The following is a 21,875-nucleotide window of genomic DNA, read 5'->3' on the forward strand; positions in this document are numbered from 1 at the left end:
ATTAAATATTAGTAATTATTAGTGCTATTGTTATTGCTGAAAGAGCAAAAATTCAAGACTGCATCTGGCTTTAAGTTATTGTACTCTTTAACATGCTCTGCCTTCAAATCAAAGCATACCTAGTGATGGTGAGACAGATGTCTCTGCACTCTCAAAACATTCAGACAATTTTTAGCTCGAATCCTCTCTCCCCTCACCCATAACACAAGAACTGCAGAAACTACAACACCTATTTCATATTCCTTATGCTCACATGTGCATATGCATGTCACAATATATAGTCAAATCACAATTACTATGAATATTATTAATGTGTTAAACTGTAGGGTTTGTTAATTGAAGCAGATATGTTTCTGAATGTTAGTTCTTTCTCTGTGTCCATTCAATCCCATACATTCAATCTCAAGCCCTGCACTCACACAATATACTGAGCATGTTTTAAGATGGCTTTTAATTGAGCCAAAGAGGAAGAAAAAAATTAGTTCGAACCTTGCACCAGAGCCAAAAAGACATGTGCCCCAATTTCATTGAAATGCATCTACTCTAAGAGGCTTATCTAAACTAATCATTCAAATTAACTGTAAGAAGGGACATTCAAGAAAGCTCCTTTGGGGAGGTTGGGGGGGACAAAGCATTCACAAAAAAAACCCCAAAAAACACCAAAAAAAGCCCAACCTAACACCCAACTTATCGTCTCTTTATATATTTTATAAAAAACGTGTCACTGTAGTAAAAGATGTAGAAACTGCATTCTTATATTTCTGAAGCTGTCTTACACTATACACAGTGCACTGATCTATAAACCATATCTGAAAGGGGACCCTCCTCTGTTTATTTTCTGTTATTTACCCCGGAACATCGCGGTGGGTTTTCCCTGCGCCCCCTTCCCAAACTGTGCTCCCCCCAGCCAGGCTGTTTGCTACTTCCCGTCTCATTTCAGCACCGTGCGATGGCCGCCATTCCCTTTTCCTGCCTGGCTCAATTCCCCCCAGCCCTGCGCTGTGCAGGCAGTAAGGACAGCGAGTGGGCAGCTCCCTCGAGCACACTGTCACCTCCCGAGCAGCCTCTGCGCCGCTGCGGCCGGGGCGACGCGGTCCCTGCTCTTCCTGGCGGTGCAGGGAGAGCGGCTCCGGCAGGCAAAGTTCTCCCCAGTCCATGTGCACCCAGCCTTGGAACAAAGCCTTGGAAATCTTTTATCCATACACGGGATGACTGGAACCATCACTTACATCAGGGTTATCTCTATGTGCTGTCTTTATGCCCTCTGACATCTAATGCATGGTTTTTAAAACAACAGATTAAAGGGGTTGCACTTTTTAAAGGTGCAAGGAACACTCAATTCAACCCTCGCAGCTGAATAAATAACACCACAATAAATACCGACCTCAGAAAAGAATCTCTTTTAAGTCCTGAAAACCAGAAGAGGGACTTTCCGCATGGGTGTCCTGTCATCCGGAACTAATAGGGAAGAATTCAGTAGAATAAAGAAGTCTATAAGTGTTCTGTCCAAGATCAAGGTGAGATTCTCTCTCTTCTAACATTTCACTGAACTAGGAAGCAAGAATTTGGCACAGAATCAATACCAGACAAAAATGAGACCAGTGAAAGATCCTGAGCTCAGGAGAACCTGACTGTGCTGGGGAATCAGAGCTTTCACCCTGGGAAATGAACTGCTCTGAAAGAGTGGGAAGAAACCAGGAACAAAGGCTGAGTTCAAATGCTCCAGAGTAAACAACTCCTTCCTCACCAAAAGGTCTGAGCTCCCCTTAACTCATCTCTCGACATCCATGGAAATAAAAGAGCCTGAACTTGAATCCAAGGGAAACAAATTCCAGGGCTTAAGCTGGAGCAAGGTGGGGGGGATGTGTCACTCCTCTATGACATCACATGCTCTCAGTGATGTCACATCCTTCCTGTGACATCACACCTACCTTATGACATCACATCCTCCCCATGACACCACATCCCCCCTATGACATCATGTCCTCCCCTGTGACATCACATCTGCCCTGTGACATCACATCCTCCCCAGGACATCGCATCCTTGTTGTGATATCAAGGCTCCTCTATGATGTCACATCCATCATATGACATCACATCTCTCCTGTGATACCATATCATCCCTGTGACGTCTCATCCTCCCCTGTGACATCACATTGTCCCTGTGGCATCACAGCTCTGCTGTGACATCACATCCTTCCTGTATCTTATATCATCCCCATGACATCACACCTCCCTGTGACATCCCATGCTTGCCTGTGACATCGCATCCTCCCTGTGACATCACATCCTTCTTGTGACATCACATCCTCCCTGTGACATCACATTCTTTTTGCGACATTAAGGCCCCTCTATGACATCACATCCATCATATGACATCACACCTCTCCTACGATCTCCTATCATCCCTATGACGTCACGTCCTCCGCATGCCATAAAAACTCCTTTATGATGTCACATTCCATCATATGACGTCACATCTCTAATGTGGTCTCATATAATCCCTGTGACATCACATCCTCCCTGTGACATCAGGTCCTCCCCTCTGACATCACACCCTTCCGGTGACATTACATCCTCCCCTATGACTTCACAATCATCATATAACATCACACCTCCACATGACATCACAGCTCCCCTATGACACCACATCTTTCTTGTCACATCACATCTCTCCTGTGATATCATATCATCCCTGTGATGTCACATCCTGCCCTGTGACATCATATCATCCCTGTGTCATCAAGGCTTCCCTATGATGTCACATCCATCATATGACATCACTCATCTCCTGAGATATCATATCCTCCCTTTGACATCATGGCATGCCCTGTGACATCACATCGTCCCCATGACATCTCAGCCCCCCCGTGACATCACATCCTCCCTGTTACATCACATTCTTCTTGTGACATCACAGTTTGCATATGACATCACACCCCTCCTGTGACATCACATCTCCCATATGACATCACAACCATATGACATCACATCTCTCTTATGACGTCACATCCATCATATGACATCACACCCTACCTGACACGTCACACCTGCCCGTGACATCACATCCTTCATGTGACATCACATGTCCCCTATGACATCACAGCCACCATATGACATCACATCTCCCCTATGACAGCACGCCTACCTTGTGACATCACATCCTTCCTGTGACATCATATCTCCCCTATGAGGAGATGTGATATCCATCATATTCTGGGATAATGCAGGACCACATGAAATCAAAGGAATTCTGGGACACTGTCGAACCTCCTGCAACCAAGGGTTCCTGCTGACATGTGTGTCCTCCTGGAACCAAGGGAGCCCAGAGATATTTCTGAACCTCCCAGAATCCAGGGGCCATTGGGACCCTGCAGAACCTCCTGCATTCAAGTGCTCCTTGTGAAACTGCAGGCTCTCCTGGAACCCAAGGATTCCTGGAACACTGCAGAGCTCACGGAACCAAGGGGCCACTGACCCACTGCAGCTCCTTCTGAAGCACAAGGGACCCTGGGACAGTGGGAAATTTCCGAGAATCCAAAGGGCATTTGGGGACTGCAGGGCCTCATGGAACTAAAGGAACCTTTGGAGACTGTGGAAGCTCATGGAATCCAGGGGCCATTGTGACATGTGGGGCCTCCTGGAAGCAAAGGAACCCTGAGAATTTTTATGGGAAAAAGTTAAGGCAGGAGCTGCTGCTCTCAGTTAATTCAGATCAACAAGGAGTGTTTTGGCCTTGACTGGTGTTTTCCATCCAGAGAGTGCTGTTTGCCAAAGTGGAAACCACCTGGAACGCTCCGCATGGTAGCCTGTGTTTTTGTCTGGTGGCTGAACACAGCCAGGACATGAGGGGAGGGGAATGTGTGGGATCAGGGCACTGCTTTGGGGCCATGCTGGGAATTCCAGTGGACTAAAAGACAAAGCCCAGGCACTGTTTCCAAAGGAACCCCAATGAAAGGGGGACGCCGGAAAGATGGGCGGACAAGTCCCAGAATGGAACTCTGTGTGTGCAGCCTCATTTTCTCCTTCAGTGCCCACAGGAGAGAGGGCAAAAAGTGGGGGTTGGGCCCCCAAAACTGTTCAGGTGGAAAACTGGAGACTGAGGGGACAATGGGAAAGTGGGAGGAACAGGGAGAAGGGTGGAAAAGGGGAGGTGGTCTGGCAGGCCTGATGGCCCCATGGGGGTCTTTGGGCACAGGGGAGTTGGCAATGGGTGGTGGCCCCCCTGAGCTCCCAACTTACTCTGGGGTTCTGGAGGCTGCTGGATCCAATCTCAGCCTTGGGACAACTGAAACAACAGTTTCAGTTTAGAGAAATTAGAGAGGTGTAAGTGAACCACTTTTGTCCCCAAGGTTTAAATGATGGCAAATCAAATCTATTGATTTATTTAGGGTTCCAAATGACCAGACAAAAAATCTTCATCAGAATTATTTACTGCACAAGACAAACACTAAAACTACCAGGAGTACAGGATAAGACAGGACAGTGTTCTACACTAAAGCAATTGTTGAAGCAATTCTACTCAAGCTGGCACAAAGCAATAATTCTTAATTGGAGATGGATGGGACTCCCACAGACCAATGCTTGTGAAGAGACCTCTGCTCTCAACCTCCAGCAGTGACCTTGGGGGGTCCCCAGCCAAGGCAGGAATCTCCACACACCCCCCAAGAAGGGTTCTGTTGGAAGAACGTGCCTCTGTTAAAGGGGACTGGCCCTTTGTGGTCAAAAGGGATGGACTGACAGTCACTGGACTCCAGGGGTTGCCTCACCATCAGGGGGTTCATTCGGGGTGGAAGCAGCGGCCGAAGATCTTCCCGCAGTCGGGGCACTGGTAGGGCTTCCCTTACTGGTGGGTCCGTTGGTGTTTGGTCAAGACACCAATCTGGGTGAATCTCTTCCCACACTCCCCACACTTGTAGGGCCTCTCCCCGGTGTGGATGCGCCGGTGGGTGACAAGATGGGATTTCTCCTTGAACCGTTTCCCGCAGTCGGTGCAGCAGAAGGGCCTCTCATCCCTGTGCGTCCGCTCATGCGTGTAGAGATTCCCCCTGGTTGGAAACCTCTTCCCGCATTCCAAGCACTTGTAGGGCCGTTCCCCAGCGTGGATGCGAAGGTGTTTGCTGAGGGTGGAGCTGTGACTGAAGCTCTTCCCACATTCCCTACACGTGTAAGGACATTCTCCAGTGTGGATGTGCTGGTGGGAACGAAGGTGAAAGCTCCGGTTGAAGCTCTTCCCACATTCCTCACATGTGTACGGCCGTTCCCCACTGTGGATGCGCTGGTGGGTGCGGAGGTGGTACCTCCGGCTGAAGCTCTTCCCACATTCCTCACACTTGTAGGGTCGTTCCCCGCTGTGGATGCGCTGGTGGGTGCGGAGGTGGTAGTTCTGGCTGAAGCTCTTCCCACATTCTCCACACGTGTAGGGACGTGCCCCAGTGTGCATGTCCTGGTGTCGGAGCACGTGAGAGCTCTGACTGAAGCTCTTCCCACATTCCAAGCACCTGAAGGGCTTCTCTCTGCTGGGAGGCTGCTCAGGGACCACCAGCTCAGAGCTGTGGCTCAAGCTCCAGCAGCCGCCTTCCTGGCACAGGCTGGCTCTTTCCTCCTCAGAGCACCCTGGGATGGCTTTGGAGCCCCTCCTACGGGGGGATCTCTGGCCCTTTTCCTCCCCGCTGCCTTCCTGCGCCGGGGAGCCCTTCAAAACGGCCTCTCCCACCAGGGTCTCACGGGGGGATTTGTCCTCCGGGCTCTCCGTCCTCAGCTCGGGGCCTGGGGCAGGAAGCAAGAAGGACAGGCAGGGGATTTGCCTCCGGCCCACAGGGAAGGCCAAGGACATCCCCCCAACTCCGGCCCCGGCAGGACGGCGGCGCCAGCGGGGTTGTCCTGCAGCCGGGGCCATGCTCGGCTGACAGAGCCAGCACAACACCCGCCCAAAGGGACACTGACTTCCTCCTCACCTGCCTGGGGGGCCCAAGGCATCTTCCTCTTCCTCACAGCCTCCTCCTCCATCCGCCCAAGCTTTGGGAAGGACAAATCCTGATGGGGGGGAAAACAAGGGCTGAGCGCGTTGGCTTGGGGGTTCCTCCTGCCCAAGTCCATCTCTAGAACTCACCAGCCATCCTGTGTCCATAAAAACCTCCAACCCACCAAGATTCAGCCCAGAAAAACCCAAACCACTGAGATTCAGGAAGAAAAAGTCTCAGAAATAGCAAGAAGACCCTCGTCCCCCAAACTGCAAAAAGTTGAGATTCAGCTAAAAAATACTCCAAAATATGAAGATTCAGCCCAAAAAAAGGTGATAGAGACTGCATTTTACCCTCCAGCAGGAAAGTAATTTGATTTCAAGCTCATCTTCAAGGGGCGCCCTGGGATTGGAGCCTGGGCTCTAATTAACCTCTCCTGTGCTGCCAAACAGCAGGAGCTGTATGGCCAAGGGACAAACTCTGTGATCCCTGTCAGTGTCCATGGCCCCTGTCAGTGTCCTTCAGGGAAATTGAGAGGAGGAAATGAAGAAACCTGTTTGGAACTAAACTGATGTTAAAGTGGGAAAAACCTCCTTCCATGGAAATAAAACTTAGACAGTTTTTCCTGGGCTGAACAAGCTCATTCAGGGATGAAGGACTGGGACTTCTGTGGACACTTGTGCTGGTTTCTTTGGACACTTGTGTTCCTTCAGAGAGCCCCTGGAAACACTGTTGTTCACTCCCAGTGCCACCAGTGCCTGGGTCCTGTCTGCAGCAGCAGATTGCAGTGGGACGGGAGAAATGCTTTTCTGAGCCCCTGGGCTGGACACAGGCACAGCCTGACCCTGAACCCAAGGGAAACAAAGACAAATTCCACAGCTTTAGCTGGACCAAGGCTGGGGGGGTTTCCTGAGGGCAGCACTAACCAGACTTTTGTGTGTGTGTGTGAGACAGGCAGAACCACAAATGCCTGCACAGCCCAGAGCAGTCAGTGTGGGGCTGTGCTTGCTGCTGCAGAGACCCCCAGGGAACAAACCCAGGCAATAGTTTGGGTTTATTCCTTGCTCTGTGTCAGTGGAATAGAATGTTCCACAGGAGCTCTGTCCCCCTCTGTGGCACTGGGTGGCTCGAAGCTGAAAAGAGGGGGGGGGGGGTCAAGTGCAAGTTCCCTTCTGAAGTGTGTGTCCCTAAGGAGGACACTTGCCTTATTATTGCTTATTGTTTGTAATATCTTACAGATCTATCATACAACACCTAAGGATGGATTCTATAGAATATGTGCCATATATATGATACAGAATATATCTGATTATTGCTTTATCTGTCTGTCCAGACAGATATTGTGTATGCAGAGAGATTGTGTTTGAGGGATATGTTCCTCTCGATACCCTGTGAGCTCCACTCCCAAGGCCAGCAAATTCCTGAAGCTCCCCCTTCTGTGCCCTGCAGGTTTTGGCAGATTTGCAAGAGCAGGGGAATCATTCCCTGCAGCCCCTTTGCACTGTAGGAAATGGGAGCCCTGTGCACATCCTGCTGCCTCCAGATTCCATTCTGGGTGTGGGAAAGACCCTGTGGGGAGCAAAGAAATGCCTGGTTCTGCAGGAGCTGCAGATACTCAAGGGGCAGCAGGACCAAGTCAGGGGCCTGAAGGGGGCCTGGGGGGCTCTGGGGTACAGGAGAGTCCTGGGGGAGCTGAGGAGGGGCTTTGGGGATTGGGGGTACAGACCAGTACAGATCAGTACAGACCAGGACAGACCAGGACAGACCAGGACAGACCAGGACAGACCAGGACAGACCAGAACAGACCAGGACAGACCAGGACAGACCAGTACCTCCTCACTGCTTCCCAGATCTCTCCTGGAGCAGGGCCACCTTGTCCTGGGACACCTGAACCCCCCCCAGTGCCCTCCCAGTACAGCCCAGTGCCCCCAGTACAGCCCACTGTGTTCCTGTCCCAGGGTGCCAGGTGATCCCTCTTTGAGGGGGGTTGGAAGTGATTTGAGGGGGGGCTGTGGGAGATTTGGGGAGATCTGAGGAGTTTGGATGGGGATTTGGGGGTTTTGAGTGCCTTTAGGGAAGTTAAAAGAGGTCTTGGGGACATTGGGGGGTCAGAGGTACCTATGGGGGGAGGGGATTAAAGGGGAAATGGAGGTTAGGAGACATTTGGGAGGGGTTAATGGGGCCTGGGCGAGCAGAGGAGGGGCTGCACCAAGAGCAGGTGAGTCTTGAGACCCCCCCTGGTGTCCCCAAGACCCTCTTGGTGTCCCTAGTTCCACCCCTGACATCCTGAGACCCCCCTGGTGTATCCAATGTCCCCAGGGCCTCTCCATAGCCCTAATTCCCCCCTAGGCACCCCCAATTCCACTGTCCAGAAACCCCTCCTCACTGTCCCCAAACCCCACCCCTGATGTCCCCAACCCTCCATCTCACCCCAGGAGCCCCCCCGGACCCTCTGACCACAAAAACACCCCCCCACACACTCACAGAAAGGCCAAGGGCATCTGGGGAAACATTGGGGAGAGTTGGGGGGCTTTGCAGGGCACTGGGCCATTACTGGGGGATACTGGAACACACTGGGAGGAACTGAGGGACACTGGGAGGGCACTGGGAGGGACTGGGGAGTTACTGGGAAATTACCAGGACACAGCGGGGGACACTGGCAGGTTACTGGGCCATCCTGGGGGGCAGTGGGAGGTCACTGGGACACACTGGCTGGTCACTGAAGGGGTCACTGGAAAGTCACTGGGATATACTGGGGTCTAGGGATCCCCTTACCCGAATGTGGTACATTTCCCCCCCCGGATTTTGGGGGCCATCCCTAGGACCCCTCCTCTTTGGGGCTGGGGGACCCCCTGGACCCACTGCTGGGCTTTAGGGGACCCCCCAAAATGCCCTCAAAACCCCTGAAATCCCCCCCTCGACACATCAAAACCTTCTCAAGGTCCCCTCAAATGCCCTCAGAGACCTCATCCCTCCCCAGCACCCTCTAAACCCTCTCAGTGACCCGCAAAACCCACCTGGGACCCCCCAGTCCCCTTTAGGGACCCCCCAATCCCCCTCAGAGACCCTCAAAACCATCTAACACTCCGTAAACCCCCTAGAGACCCCAAAACTGCCTAAAAGGTCCCGCCAGGACCCCCAAACCTCCTCAGAGACCCCCAAACCCCACCTGGCACCCCCCAAATCTCCTCAGAAACCAAAACCCCCTCAGAGACCCCCAAACCCCTTCAGGAACCTTCAACCACCCCCTGAGTCCCCTCAGGACACCGAACTCCTTCAGAGACCCCTCAAAACCCCCTCGGTTATCCCCGAACCCCCCGCTAAACCCTCCCGAGCCCCCCCGGGGGGACTCACAGCACTCAGAGCGAACCGCAGGCCCCGCCGCCATCACCGAGTCCCGGCTGCGCGCGCACCGCGTTCAGAGAACGCCGCCGCAGCCAATCAGCGCGCGGCCCCGCCCCCGCAGCCCCGCCCCCGCCCCTGCCGCGTTGGCTGCCGGGAATCGGTGATGGCGGCGGGTCGGTCGGTGAGCTCTGAGTGCAGGCGGGGGGTGCGGGAGAGCGGGGTCTGGGGATCCCCTCGGGGGCTGCGGGGAGCGCGGCTGTGGGGGGAAAGGCTGCAGGGCTCGGGAGGGTTTAGCGCGGGGGGTTCGGAGGTTCGGAGGTTCGGAGGTTCGGAGGTTCGGAGGACCCTCTCGGGGGCCGCGGGGCCCGGAGGCCTCCCAAGAACCCGGAAGGGTGATTCGATTGCCGAAAAAGTCCCTCGGAAAAAAAATTCAAAACCACCCAACCGAAAAAAGGACCCTGAAAAAAGGAAAAGTGAGAAAAAGGTGAAGGAAAAACTGCAAGGGCCAGGATGATTTTATTGCTTTGCTTCAGTTTTTCCTTGGTCTCCTCCTTCTCAGAATCTTTGCTCCCTTCCTTTACAGAAAGCTCTTCTGCTGTTCTGTAGTTTTGTGGTCCCTTAGGGGCTTTTAGGGGTCCCTGAGGAGGTTTTTGGGGGGTCTCTGAAGGGGTTTGGTGTCTTGAGGGGACTTAGGGGGGAGGTTGAAGGTCCCTGAAAGGGTTTGGGAATCCCCGAGGGAGTTTTGGAGTCTCCGAGGGAATTGGGAGGTCCTGGGGGGCCTTCTGGGGGGGGAGGTCTTTGAAGCAGTTTTGGAGGTTTCTAGGGGGATTTCGGGACTCCCAGACGGTTTTGAGGGTCTCTGAGGTAGTTTTTGGGGTCCCTGAAAGGGCCTGGGGGGGCCCAGGTGGGTTTTACAGGTTACTGAGAGGGTTTAGGGGGTCTTGGTAGGGGGAATTATGTCTCTGAGGGGATTTGTAGGGGTCCTTGATGAGGTTTGGATGGGTCCAGAGGTGGATTTCTGAGGGAATTTCAGGGGTTTTGAGGAGATTTTATGGGGTCTCTATGTCGGTGGACCGACCACAGGGAAAGAGGATCCCAATTCCCCCCCTGAGCCTCAGAGACTCCCAAAACTCAGCACACAGAGACCCTAAAGACAGAGGGGCCCGGGGGTCCCCTAAAGCCTAGAAGTGGGGTTCAGGGGGTCCTCCAGCTCCCAGGGGAGGGGTCCTGTTGGTGCCCCCAAAAATCTGGGGAGGGGGATGTACCACATCTGGGTAAGGGGATCTCAGTGCCCCAGTATATCCCAGTGACCTTCAGTATAGCCCAGTGACCCCCTCAGTGACCATCCAGTGTGTCCCAGTGACCTCCCACTGCCCCCCAGGATGGCCCAGTGATCCTGCAGTGAGCACCCAGTAACCCCCAGTATGGCCCAGTAACCTGCCAGTGTCTCCTCATGTGTCCTGGTAATCCCCCAGTAACCCCCCAGTCCCTCCCAGTGCCCCCTGGTTTCCCCCAGTGTGTTCCAGTATCCCCCAGTAATGACCCAGTGCCCCCCAAAGCCCCCCAGTTGTCCCCAACATGTCCCCAGATGCCCTTGGCCTTTCTGTGAGTGGGGGAGGAGTGTTTTTGGTCAGAGGGTCCAGGGGGTGCTCCTGGAGTGAGATGTAGGGTTGGGGACATCAGGGATGGGGTTTGGGGACAGTGAGGAGGGGTTTGAGGACAGTAGAATTGGGGATGCCAAGGGGGGAACTGGGGACACCGAAAGGGTCTTAGGGACACGAGGGGGGTCTCAGGACTCACCTGCTCTTGGTTCAGGCCCTCCTCTCCCCTTCTAGGCCCCATTAACCCCCTCAAATGTCCCCCAACTCCCCTTTTTTTCGTTTAATCTCCTTCCCCTAAGATACTTTTGATCCCCCAATGCCCCCAAGACCCTTTTAACTCCCCCAAATTCACCCAAAGCCCCTCAAAATCCCCCAAATCCCCATCCAACCGCCCCCCCCGATCCCCCCAAATCTCCCCCAGTCCCCACCTCAAATCCCTTCCAACCCCCCCAAAGAAAGATCACCCAGCACCCTGGGACAGGAACACAGTGGGCTGTACTTGGGGCACTGGGCTGTACTGGGGGCACTAGAGGGGGCTCAGGTGTCCCAGGACAACGTGGCCCAGCTCCAGGAGAGATCTGGGGAGCAGTGAGGAGGTACTGGTTTGTCCTGGTCTGTCCTGGTCTGTGCTGGTTTGTACCCCCAATCCCCAAAGCCCCTCCCCAGCTCCCCCAGGACCCTCCCAGACCCCAAAGCCCCCCAGACCCACCTAGGCCCCTGACTTGGTCCTGCTGCCCCTTGAGCATCTGCAGCTGCTGCAGAACCAGGCATTTCATCAGCAAATGTGCAGGTGACACCAAGCTGGGGGTGTGTTGATGTGCTGGAAGGCAGGAGGGCTCTGCAGAGGGACCTGTCTGAGGAAGACTGTGGTAGCAGGAGCAGGGAAGTGATTGTTGGGCTGGAGTGAGCGCTGGTGAGGCCACCCCTGGAGTGCTGTGTCCAGCTCTGGGCCCCTGAGTTGAGGAAGGCCCTGGAGGGGCTGGAGCAGGAGCAGAGAAGAGCAGCGAGGCTGGGGAAGGGAGTGGAGCACAAGTGGTGTGAGGAGAGGCTGAGGGAGCTGGGGTGTTGAGGCTGGAGAAGAGGAGGCTCAGGGGAGACCTCCTGACTGTCTGCAAGTCCCTGCCAGGAGGTTGGAGCCAGGTGGGGGTGGGGCTGTTGTGCCAGGAAGCAGCAGTAGGACAAGAGGGCTGGGTCTTGGGCTGTGCCAGGGGAGGTTTAGGTTGGATATTAGGAAGCAATTTTTTACAGAGAGAGTAATCAGGCCTTGGAATGGTCTGGGCAGGGAGAGGGTGGAGTCAGCGTCCCTGGAGGTGTTGAAGGTGAGAGTGGATGTGGCCTCAGTGCCATGGTCTGGGAAGCACGGCGGGGTTGGATCAAGGGTTGGACTTGATGATCTTGGAGGTCTTTTCCAACCCAGCTGATTCTGTGATTCTGTGATTCCCATTCCTATGGCAGCACATGCTTGAGGCTCTATCCCCAGGGTGATAGAGATGTCTGTCCATATCTATCTCCAAGGTTAGTCTGTAAATGTGTTGTGTTAGAAAAGTAGGCTGAGTTCTGGGCTGGTTGTAGAAGGAGAAAGAAGCCCAGAGGCCAGTGCAAGCAGGCAGCCCTGAGCTTGCACATGATGTCCCCTCCCTGCAGGTTCCTGTCCTTGAGCCCAGGCCCTGAGGTGAGGCTGAGAAGTGGCGCGGAGGTGAGCCCAGAGCTGTCCCTGAGGTGAGGCTGAGAAAAAGTGCAAGGCAGAGGTGCTGCTGAGGAAGGAGAGCCCCGTGGTGGGGAAGAAGACAAAGCTGTGAATGCCCATCCCCGAGCAGGTGCTGTGTCCATCCCCTGTGTGCCAGGTGAGCTGGGGCTTTGCTGCAGAGCTGCGGGCGCTGATTTGAGCGTCTCCAAGTGCTGAGATGGTGGGCACCCAGGAACACAAACTGTGCCTGGCCACGGAGCCTGCAAGGAGGAGCAGAGACAGCGGTGGCAGTGTGGGGGGCCAGGTTGTCCCTGTGCCTTCCCCTGCAGGCCCTGGCTGTCCCTGCTGGGCCCCTGTCCATCCCCATCAGGTCCCTGCCCGTCCCCCCGGGCTGAGCTCCCCCCAGGAAGTGCCGTGGAGCTGAAGCTGCTGCCATCCCCCCCCTGCAGCCACTGCCCCAGGCAAGGGAGCAGCAAAGGCAGGGCCAGGAGCAGAGGCAGCAGCAGGGAAGCCCTGGGGGGGCCGGGAAGCTCTTGTGTGGGTCAGGAAAGAGGCGCTGGGCACGAGGCCGGGGCTGTGCCAAGCTGCCCAGGGCCGGGGGCAGCCGGGGGGGTTGGTACCAGGCAGTGCTGGGGCCGAGCAGAGCACAAGGCCTCTTGCAGACCCCTGGAGCAGCCTCCCACTTGCCAGCCCTGCCCTGGTGGGGTGACACTGTCCCCTCCCTACAGGATACTTCCTCTGAAATCCTCAGGGAGGCATTTTTTGTTGCTGATTCCTGCTGGGGACCTGAGGGAGCCTCTGCAATCCCATGCATGGGACACAATCTCCTCTACAGAGCTTGACTCACTGCAGACTTTGCAGGGAAATCTGTGCTGGCAACCCGAGTATGTCCCGACCCCGCACGCTCCCCCAAGGATATTTGGGATGAGTTCCCCCCTCCTGGGCACCCATGGGATGTGGGGCAATTGTTCTCCTGCTATTCCTGTTCCTGCTCTGCCCTTGGGGGCTCTTGGGGGTGGGCAGGAGGTGTTTTTTGGGGGTGCAGGGCGGGGTTGGTGGCAGAGCCCCGGCGGTGGGTGGGGGGATGCGGGTCCCCCCCCACGGTGGGGGTTGGTGTTGCTGGGTCAGGCCCCGCCGGCTCCATTGTCAGCCCGGTGCCGGCGGGGGGGACACAGCGGGTTTGGGGCCCCCCGGGAGTGCCGGGGGTGGGTGTGGAGCCCGGGAGCTGCCGAGTGTGGAGGGCGGAGCGGGGCGATGGCGGAGCTGGGGGACCCCCGGCAGCCTGGAGGGGGGAGCACGGAGAGGGAAGAGCCCCGGGACCCCGGGGAGCCTTGAAGGGGGGACGCAGAGAAGGGGAAGCCTGGACAGTGGGGACCCCTGGGATCCTTGGGACAATGAATTGGAGAGCCTGGAGAGGGGGAATGTCTGGGAACGCAGGACCCCGAAAGCGAGAGTCAGAGGAGAAGGAGCCCTTGGGACCACCAATACTCCCAACATCCCTAAGTGGGACCCCCAGCATCTCAGAAAGAGTAGCTGTTACCAACCCCAGAGGGGAGAGACCAGAAAGGGGTAACTCCTGGGAGAATTTCTTTGGCTTAAGCTTCATATTTTGGAGTAGTTTTTTAGTTGAATCTCAGCTTTTTACAGTTTTGGGGGGCGAGGGTCTTGTTGCTATTTTTGAGGGGGTTTTTACCTGAATCTCAGAGGTTTGGGTTTTTCTGGGCTGAATCTTGGTGTTTTGGAGGTTTTTATGGTCACAGGATGCTCGGTGAGTTCTAGAAATGGACTTGGGCAGGAGGAACCCCCAAGCCAACACGCTCAGCCCTTGTTTTTCCCCCCATCAGGATTTGTCCTTCCCACAGCTTGGGCGGATGGAGGAGGAGGCTGCGAGGAAGAGGAAGATGCCTTGGGCCCCCCAGGCAGGTGAGGAGGCAGTCAGTGTCCCTTTGGGCGGGTGTTGTGCTGGCTCTGTCAGCCGAGCATGGCCCCGGCTGCAGGACAACCCCGCTGGCGCCGCCGTCCTGCCGGGGCCGGAGTTGGGGGGATGTCCTTGGCCTTCCCTGTGGGCCGGAGGCAAATCCCCTCCCTGTCCTTCTTGCTTCCTGCCCCAGGCCCCGAGCTGAGGACGGAGAGCCCGGAGGACAAATCCCCCCGTGAGACCCTGGTGGGAGAGGCCGTTTTGAAGGGCTCCACGGCGCAGGAAGGCAGCGGGGAGGAAAAGGGCCGGAGATCCCCCCACAGGAGGGGCTCCAAAGCCAGCCCAGGGTGCTCTGAGGAGGAAAGACCCAGCCTGTGCTGGGAAGGGGGCCGGAGCTTGAGGCGGAGCTCTGAGCTGGTGGTCCCTGAGCAGCCTCCCAGCAGGGAGAAACCCTTCAGGTGCTTGGAATGTGGGAAGAGCTTCAGGATGAGCACCAACCTGATACGACACCAGATGATCCACACTGGGGAACGGCCCTGCACATGTGAGGAATGTGGGAAGAGCTTCAGGGACAGATCCAGCCTGATCCGACACCAGCGCATTCACACTGGGGAACAGCCTTACACGTGTGGGGAGTGTGGGAAGAGCTTCAGGGACAGCTCCCACCTGATGCACCACCAGCGTAGCCACACCGGGGAACGGCCCTACAAGTGTAGGGAATGTGGGAAGAGCTTCAGGTACAGCTCCAACCTGATCCAACACCATCGCATCCACACTGGAGAGTGGCCCTACACATGTAGGGAATGTGGGAAGAGCTTCAGTGACAGCTCCAACCTGATCTAATACCAGCACATCCACACCAGGGAATGTCCCTACATGTGTTGGGAATGTGGAAACAGCTTCAGCCAGAGGTCCCACCTCGTCACCCATCAGTGCATCCACACCGGGGAAAAGCCCTACAAGTGTAGGGAATGTGGGAAGAGCTTCAGTTACAGTTCCCACCTGATCCAACACCAGTGCATCCACACCAGGGAACAGCCCTACATATGTGGAGAATGTGGGAAGAGGTTTCAGACCAGCTCACATCTCCTCCAGCACCAGTGGACACACACGGGTGAGAGGCCCTTCCACTGCACTGACTGCAGGAAGGGCTTCAACCGGACCTCCACCCTTGTCACCCACCGGCACATCCACAACGGGGAGAGGCCCTACAAGTGTGAGGAGTGTGGGAAGAGCTTCACCTACAGCTCTGCCTTGATCTCACACTGATGGACCCATCGGTAAGAGAAGCCCTACGAATGCCCCGACTGCGGGAAGAGCTTCGGCCGCTATTCCAATTCCATCAGCCATCAGAGGACCCCATTGGATGATCTACAGGGACCCACGTTGAGCACAGACCTGGTGGCCCACAATCCAGGTGATCCATGCTGGGCAGTGTATTGGGTCTGGATGGCTATGTTTTGGTTCCTGGGGGGCTCCAGGGGTGGGGTCTGTGAGCAGCTGCCAGAAGCTTCCCCCGTGTCCAGCCCCTGTCCCAACCCCCTGACAGTGAGGGTGACTCAGGGTCTTCTTAACTGATCCCTTGGGGCAGATTAGAGTTAGTTTATCTATATCTATGTCTATATTTATATCTATCTATATATGTAGGGTTTAGTTTAGAAAAATTTTGTCTCCATGTAAAGTAGGTTTGGTACAGTTTTGGCTCCTGTCTATAGTGATATAAAACCACAAAAATAACACTTCCTCCCTCTGGCTCCAAGCCCAGCCTGTCCCCTCCAGGGGTGGGCGTTCCCCCCTCTGCCCCAGGCGGTTCCATTGCCCTTGGGCAGCAAAGCCCCCACTGCTTCTGCAACTGGAGAGTGTTGGAGCCATGGACCATTAACATTCCAGTCTCTCCCTGCTCTGCATCCCAAAAGTCGAGAGGGATCAATCTGTCACCTCAAAGTGGATCAATCCCCCTGAAAATGGCTCAATCCCACCCCAAAATTCCTGTGTTTCTCATTTTCCCTATGTAATTCTGGGGCTGCCGGTGCCACCCCTCAGCTCTCCACAGGCTGAGGCTTGGCCTTGCACTTTTGCCTTTGCTGGATTTCTTCATAAAATGTTTTTCTCTCCCCGAAAACAAAAATATGGAAGGTTTTTGATAATCTGGACGTCTTTAGACCATCTGGACAAATTACAGTTTGCAGTGTTGGAACGGAACATTTTCCACATTTAATCATTTGTTCCCATCCCTCCCAGGAGGGAGGACACTGAACTCTTCCACAGAAACAGAAAACTAGTAACAAAAATTCAGAGACTACTGAAAATGAAAAATACCTTTTGCTCACAGGTGGCCTTTCATGTCCTTCTCTTCTGCCTTCTTACAATTGATGTTATCTGTGGCAGCAGTTGCCTAGATGATGGCCAAAAAAAGCATTCAATTCATTTAGAATCATTCCAGAAAACTGAATCACAACTGGGGATTTGAAACTGCCTCAGGGGAGCACATTTGGAGAAAAGGGTTCCTCAGTCACTTAGAAAATTTGGCTGAAACTGCTCATTGAGGGCCTGAAACTCTAAAATAAATAATACCAACTCATCCTGCATCCTTCCCAGGGGAGTATTTTTATCCCCACATTAAGATATTCTCCAGGGATTTTGTCTCTACACAAATCAATGTTCTCCTGGGAAAAGCACCAAGTATATGAGACAAGTAACTGTAAAAACAACCAACCCACCCACCCCCCACACAAAGAAAAGCCCAAGAAAACCCCAAGAACTTGCCAAATTAAATAAAACCCCGAAAACCAGGCTTTGAAGCATGTCAGAAGTAATTAAAATACATGAGAAATCAGTCCTTCTGCCTCAAGCTTCTCCTTTCTGTGCTTAAAAATCAGTATTTCAGTGACTCAGGCTGCAGACAGGTATGAACTCTGCTGCACAGCTCAGCCACCAGTGCCCCTAAAGGTCCTCCCAAAAAAGGGATTGAGGGGGTTCTAGATGGGCTATGGATGGATTTAGGGGGTCCTTGGGGGTCTGTGGGGTGGTCCTGGCACCTTTTCGAGTGAGCTGGATGCCCATTGAGGGGGAGGTGCCCTCCAAAGCCCCTCAGAGCAGGTTGACACAGGGGAACGCAGGAGGGGTCCCCATTCCCGATCCATTCTGGGGCCGGTTTTGCCCTCCCCAACCTCGGCTCCTCCCTGTGTCACATCTATCAGATGACATCACATCCTCCTCTGTGACATCACATCTCGTCTATAACATGATATCACACCTCTCCTGTGACATCACATCCTCCTCTGTGACATCACATGTCTCCTATGACATCACAGCTCCCTGGAACATCACATCCTCCTCTGTGACATCACATCCTCCTCTATGACATCATAGCTCCCCTGTGACATCACATCCTCCTCTGTGACATCACATCCTCCTCTATGACATCGCATGTCTCCTATAATATCACATCCTCCTCTATGACATCACAGCTCCCCTGTGACATCACATCCTTCTGTATGACATCACATCCTCCTCTGTGACATCACATCCTCCTCTATGACATCGCATGTCTCCTATAATATCACATCCTCCTCTATGACATCACAGCTCCCCTGTGACATCACATCCTCCTCTGTGACAACACATCCTCCTCTATGACATCCCATGTCTCCTATGACATCACATCCTCCTCTGTGACATCGCATGTGTGCTATGACATCATATCCCCCTCTGTGATATCACAGCTCTCCTGTGACATAACATCCTACTCTATGACATCACATCTTCCTATGTGACATCACAGCTCTCCTATGACATCACATCCTCATCTGTGACATGACAGCTACCTGTGACATCACATCCTCCTCTGTGACAGTTCAGCTCTCCTATGACATCACATCCTCTTCTGTGACATCACAGCTCCCCTGTGACATCACATCCTCCTCTGTGACATCACATCCCCCTCTGTGACATCACATCCTCCTCTGTGACATTGTATGTCTCTTATGACATCACATCCTCCCCTGTTGCGTCACATCCTCCTCTGTGACATCGCATCCTCCCTGTGACATCACATCCTCATCTGTGACATCACATCCTTTTATGTGACATCACATTCTTCTCTGTGACATCACATGTCTCCTATGACATCACATCCTCCTCTTTGAGATCACATCCTCCTCTGTGACATCACATCCCCCTCTGTGACATCGTATGTCTCCTATGACATCACATCCTCCTCTGTGACATCACAGCTCTACTATGACATCACATCCTCTTCCGTGACATCACATCCTCCTCTGTGACATCACATCCTCCTCTGTGACTACACAGCTCTCCTATGACATCACATCCTCCTCTGTGGCATCACAGCTCTCCTATGACATCACAGCTCTCCTTTGACATCACATCCTCCTCTGTGACATTGCATGTCTCCTATGACATCACAGCTCTCCTATGACATCACAGCTCTCCTATGACATCACATCCTCCCTGTGATATCACATCTTTCCTGTGACATCACATCCTCCCCATGACATCACAGCCCCCCTGTGACATCACATCTCTCCTGTGATATCACATCATCCCTGGGACATCATCCCTGGTGGCTGCCTGCGGATCTTTGCAGTCATAGATGTTATCACAAAAAAGAAACTCTGTCCTTCCTACAGGCAGAAGAACTGGAATCCTGATGCCTTCAAATCTTCAGCAAAATCCACGATTCAAACTATGAGCACTGCTCTTCTGTTGCCACTGAGCCAGTTGTAGGTGGCTGTGATTTAATAAAGCAGCAACAATGGGCCCAAACCCATGGTGTCCTTCAGATGCGCCGTGTCCTGAGCAGACTGCGTCCTGCTTGTCCTGCCCTGCTGCCTGCAGGACAACTTCCCCCTCGGCACACCCCCAGCCCCAGCCTTGTTTGGGAAGCTGAGCTCTGGCTGAGGCTTTCCCCAGGAGAAGCCTCACTGGTCTCTCCTCAGGGCAGTCCCCCCAGCACCCAGCCAGGACAGGGCACAGAATGAGTAGCCCCAGCTCTGCCTCCCCAGGGGTGTCCAGGCATCCCACGAGGTGGCTGCTGTTGCTGCATCACCACCTCCCCTCACCAGAATGGATTTGGAAGGCTTTCCAAGCAGAGGGACCAGATAGAAACCTCTGGACCCCACAGAGAAAATATCCCCAGGGTCTTATTAGAGCACAAACCTGCAAACAGGGATGATAGGTCAGAGAATCACAGAATCATCAAGGTTGGAAGAGACATTCCAGATCTTCTAGTCCAACTGTCAACCCAGCACCACCAGAATCACCTCTAAACCCCATCCCAAAGTGCTACATCCAGATGCCACCTGAATGCTTCCAGAGACTCCACCACCTCCCTGGGCTACTTGTTCCAATGCCTGAGCACTCTCTCAGTGGAAAAAAGGTTTTTGAATATCTAATATGAACCTTGCCCAACGCAATTTCAGGCCATTTCCTCTCTTCCTGTCACTAAAGGCTTTGCAGAAGAGACCAACCCCCACCCCACTAAAACCTCCTTTCAGGTCATTGCAGAGAGCAATGAGGTCCCCCCTGAGCCTCCCCTTCTCCACACTCAACCAGCCCAGTTCCCTCAGCCGTCCCTCAGCAGACATGTTTTCCAGAGCCTTCCCTAGCTCCGTTCCCTTCTCTGGACATGCTCCAGCCCCTCAAGGGCCTTTTGGCACTGAGGGGCCAGAACTGGACACAGCACTCCAGGTGGGGCCTCCCCAGTGCCCAGCACAGAGGGGCAATCAGTTCTCTGCTCCTGCTGGCCACACTCTTCTCCACAAAGGCCACGATGCCCTTGGCCTTCTTGCCCCCCTGGGCACACTCTGCCTCATATCCAGCCCCTGTCAAGCAGCACCCCCAAGTCCCTTCCTGCTGAGCAGCTCTCCAGCCCCTCTGCCCCCAACCTGGAGTGTTCCAGGGGGTTGTTGGGACTCATGGGCAGGCCCTGACACTTGGCCTTCTTGATCCAGCCTGTCCAGATCCCTCTACAGAGCCTTCCTGCCCTCCAGCACATCCACACTCACACCCAGATCAGTCAGTCTCCCAAACAGGACAAAGTCTGACCACCAGCAGTCCAAGGTGTCAGTTCTGCTGCCCCCTCCCTCCTCCACCCAGAATGGAAAACTCCATCATTTTGGGCTCTCTGTGCCCATCAGCTCCGACCACCACATCCCCCACCAGTCACAGAATCATGGAATGGTTTGGGTTGGAAGGGACCTTAAAGAGCATCTCAGTCCAACCCCCTGCCATGGGCAGGGACACCTTCCACTAGACTCAGAGCTCAGAGCCCCATCCAACCTGGCCGTGAACACTTCCAGGGATGGGGCAGCCAGAACTTCTCTGAGTAACCTGTGCCAGGATCTCACTACCATCACAATCCACAAATTCTTCCTAATATCCCATCTAACCCTTCCCTTTCTCAGTGTGAAGCCATTCCCCTTGTGTTGTCAATCCAGGCCCTTGTCCAAAGTCTCTCTCCATCTTTCTGGTTGGCTCCCTTCGGGCACTGGAAGGCCACAATTAGGTCACCCCAAAGCCTTCTCTTCTCCAGCCTCAACAATCCCAATTCTCTCAGCCTTTCCTCACAGCAGAGCTGCTCCATCCCTCTGAGCCTCTTGCTGGTCCCCTCTGGACTCGCTCCAACAGGTCCATGTCCTTCCTGTGCTGGACCCTAGAGCTGGTGGCAGCTCTGCAGGGGTGACAACATTACAGCCATGTGTGTTCCAGCAAGGACACTGTGGAACCTCCTGGAGTAAAGGGGCCATTGTGACACTCTAGGACCTTCTGGAGCCAAAGGAACCCTGGGACACTGTGGAAGCTCATGGAACCAAGGGTTCATTGTTCCATGAAGGGCCTCATGGAACCAAGGGAGCCCTGAGACATTTTGGGACCTCATAGAATCAAGGGGTCATTGTGACACTGAGGAACCTCGGGGACTCAAAAGCCACTGTGACACTGCAGGGCCTCATGGAACCAAAGGAACCCTGGGACTTTTCAGAACCTCATGGAATCAAGGGGCCACTGTGACACTGCAGAGCGTGAGGGAGACAAAGGGACCAAGAGACAATATGGACCTAAATAAATCAAGGGCCCATATTGGCACTGTGGAACCTCATGGAATCAAGGGGCCATTGTCACACTGCAGGGTCCCATGGAAGCAAAGGAATCCCAGTGACATTGTGGAACCTCATGGAATCAAGGGGCCATTGTGACACTGCAGGGCTCATGGAACCAAAGGATTCCTGGGACACTGTGGAATCTCATGGAACCAAGGGGCCACTGTGATATGTGGGGCCTCCTAGAACCAAAGGAGTCCTGAGACATTTTACAAACCCATGGAATCAAGGGTCCATTAT

General features: G+C 54.1%; 1 protein-coding gene and 1 pseudogene across 1 annotated transcript in view; one reads left to right on the top strand and one right to left on the bottom strand.

The window, feature by feature from the left end:
• Positions 1-4,643: 4,643 nt before the first annotated feature.
• The window catches only part of LOC135405247 (zinc finger protein 493-like), a 292,184-nt gene continuing 274,952 nt past the window's right edge, over positions 4,644-21,875 (bottom strand). Inside the window, exon 8 of the mRNA XM_064639914.1 lies at positions 4,644-5,519. Within this exon, the coding sequence (XP_064495984.1) occupies positions 4,844-5,519 (676 nt within the window). The 3' untranslated portion in view covers positions 4,644-4,843. The remainder of the gene's footprint in view (positions 5,520-21,875) is intronic.
• On the top strand, positions 14,623-15,797 carry LOC135405334 (zinc finger protein 239-like; annotated as a pseudogene).

The sequence above is a fragment of the Pseudopipra pipra genome, chromosome W, assembly GCF_036250125.1.
Source record: "Pseudopipra pipra isolate bDixPip1 chromosome W, bDixPip1.hap1, whole genome shotgun sequence".
NCBI lineage: Eukaryota > Metazoa > Chordata > Aves > Passeriformes > Pipridae > Pseudopipra > Pseudopipra pipra.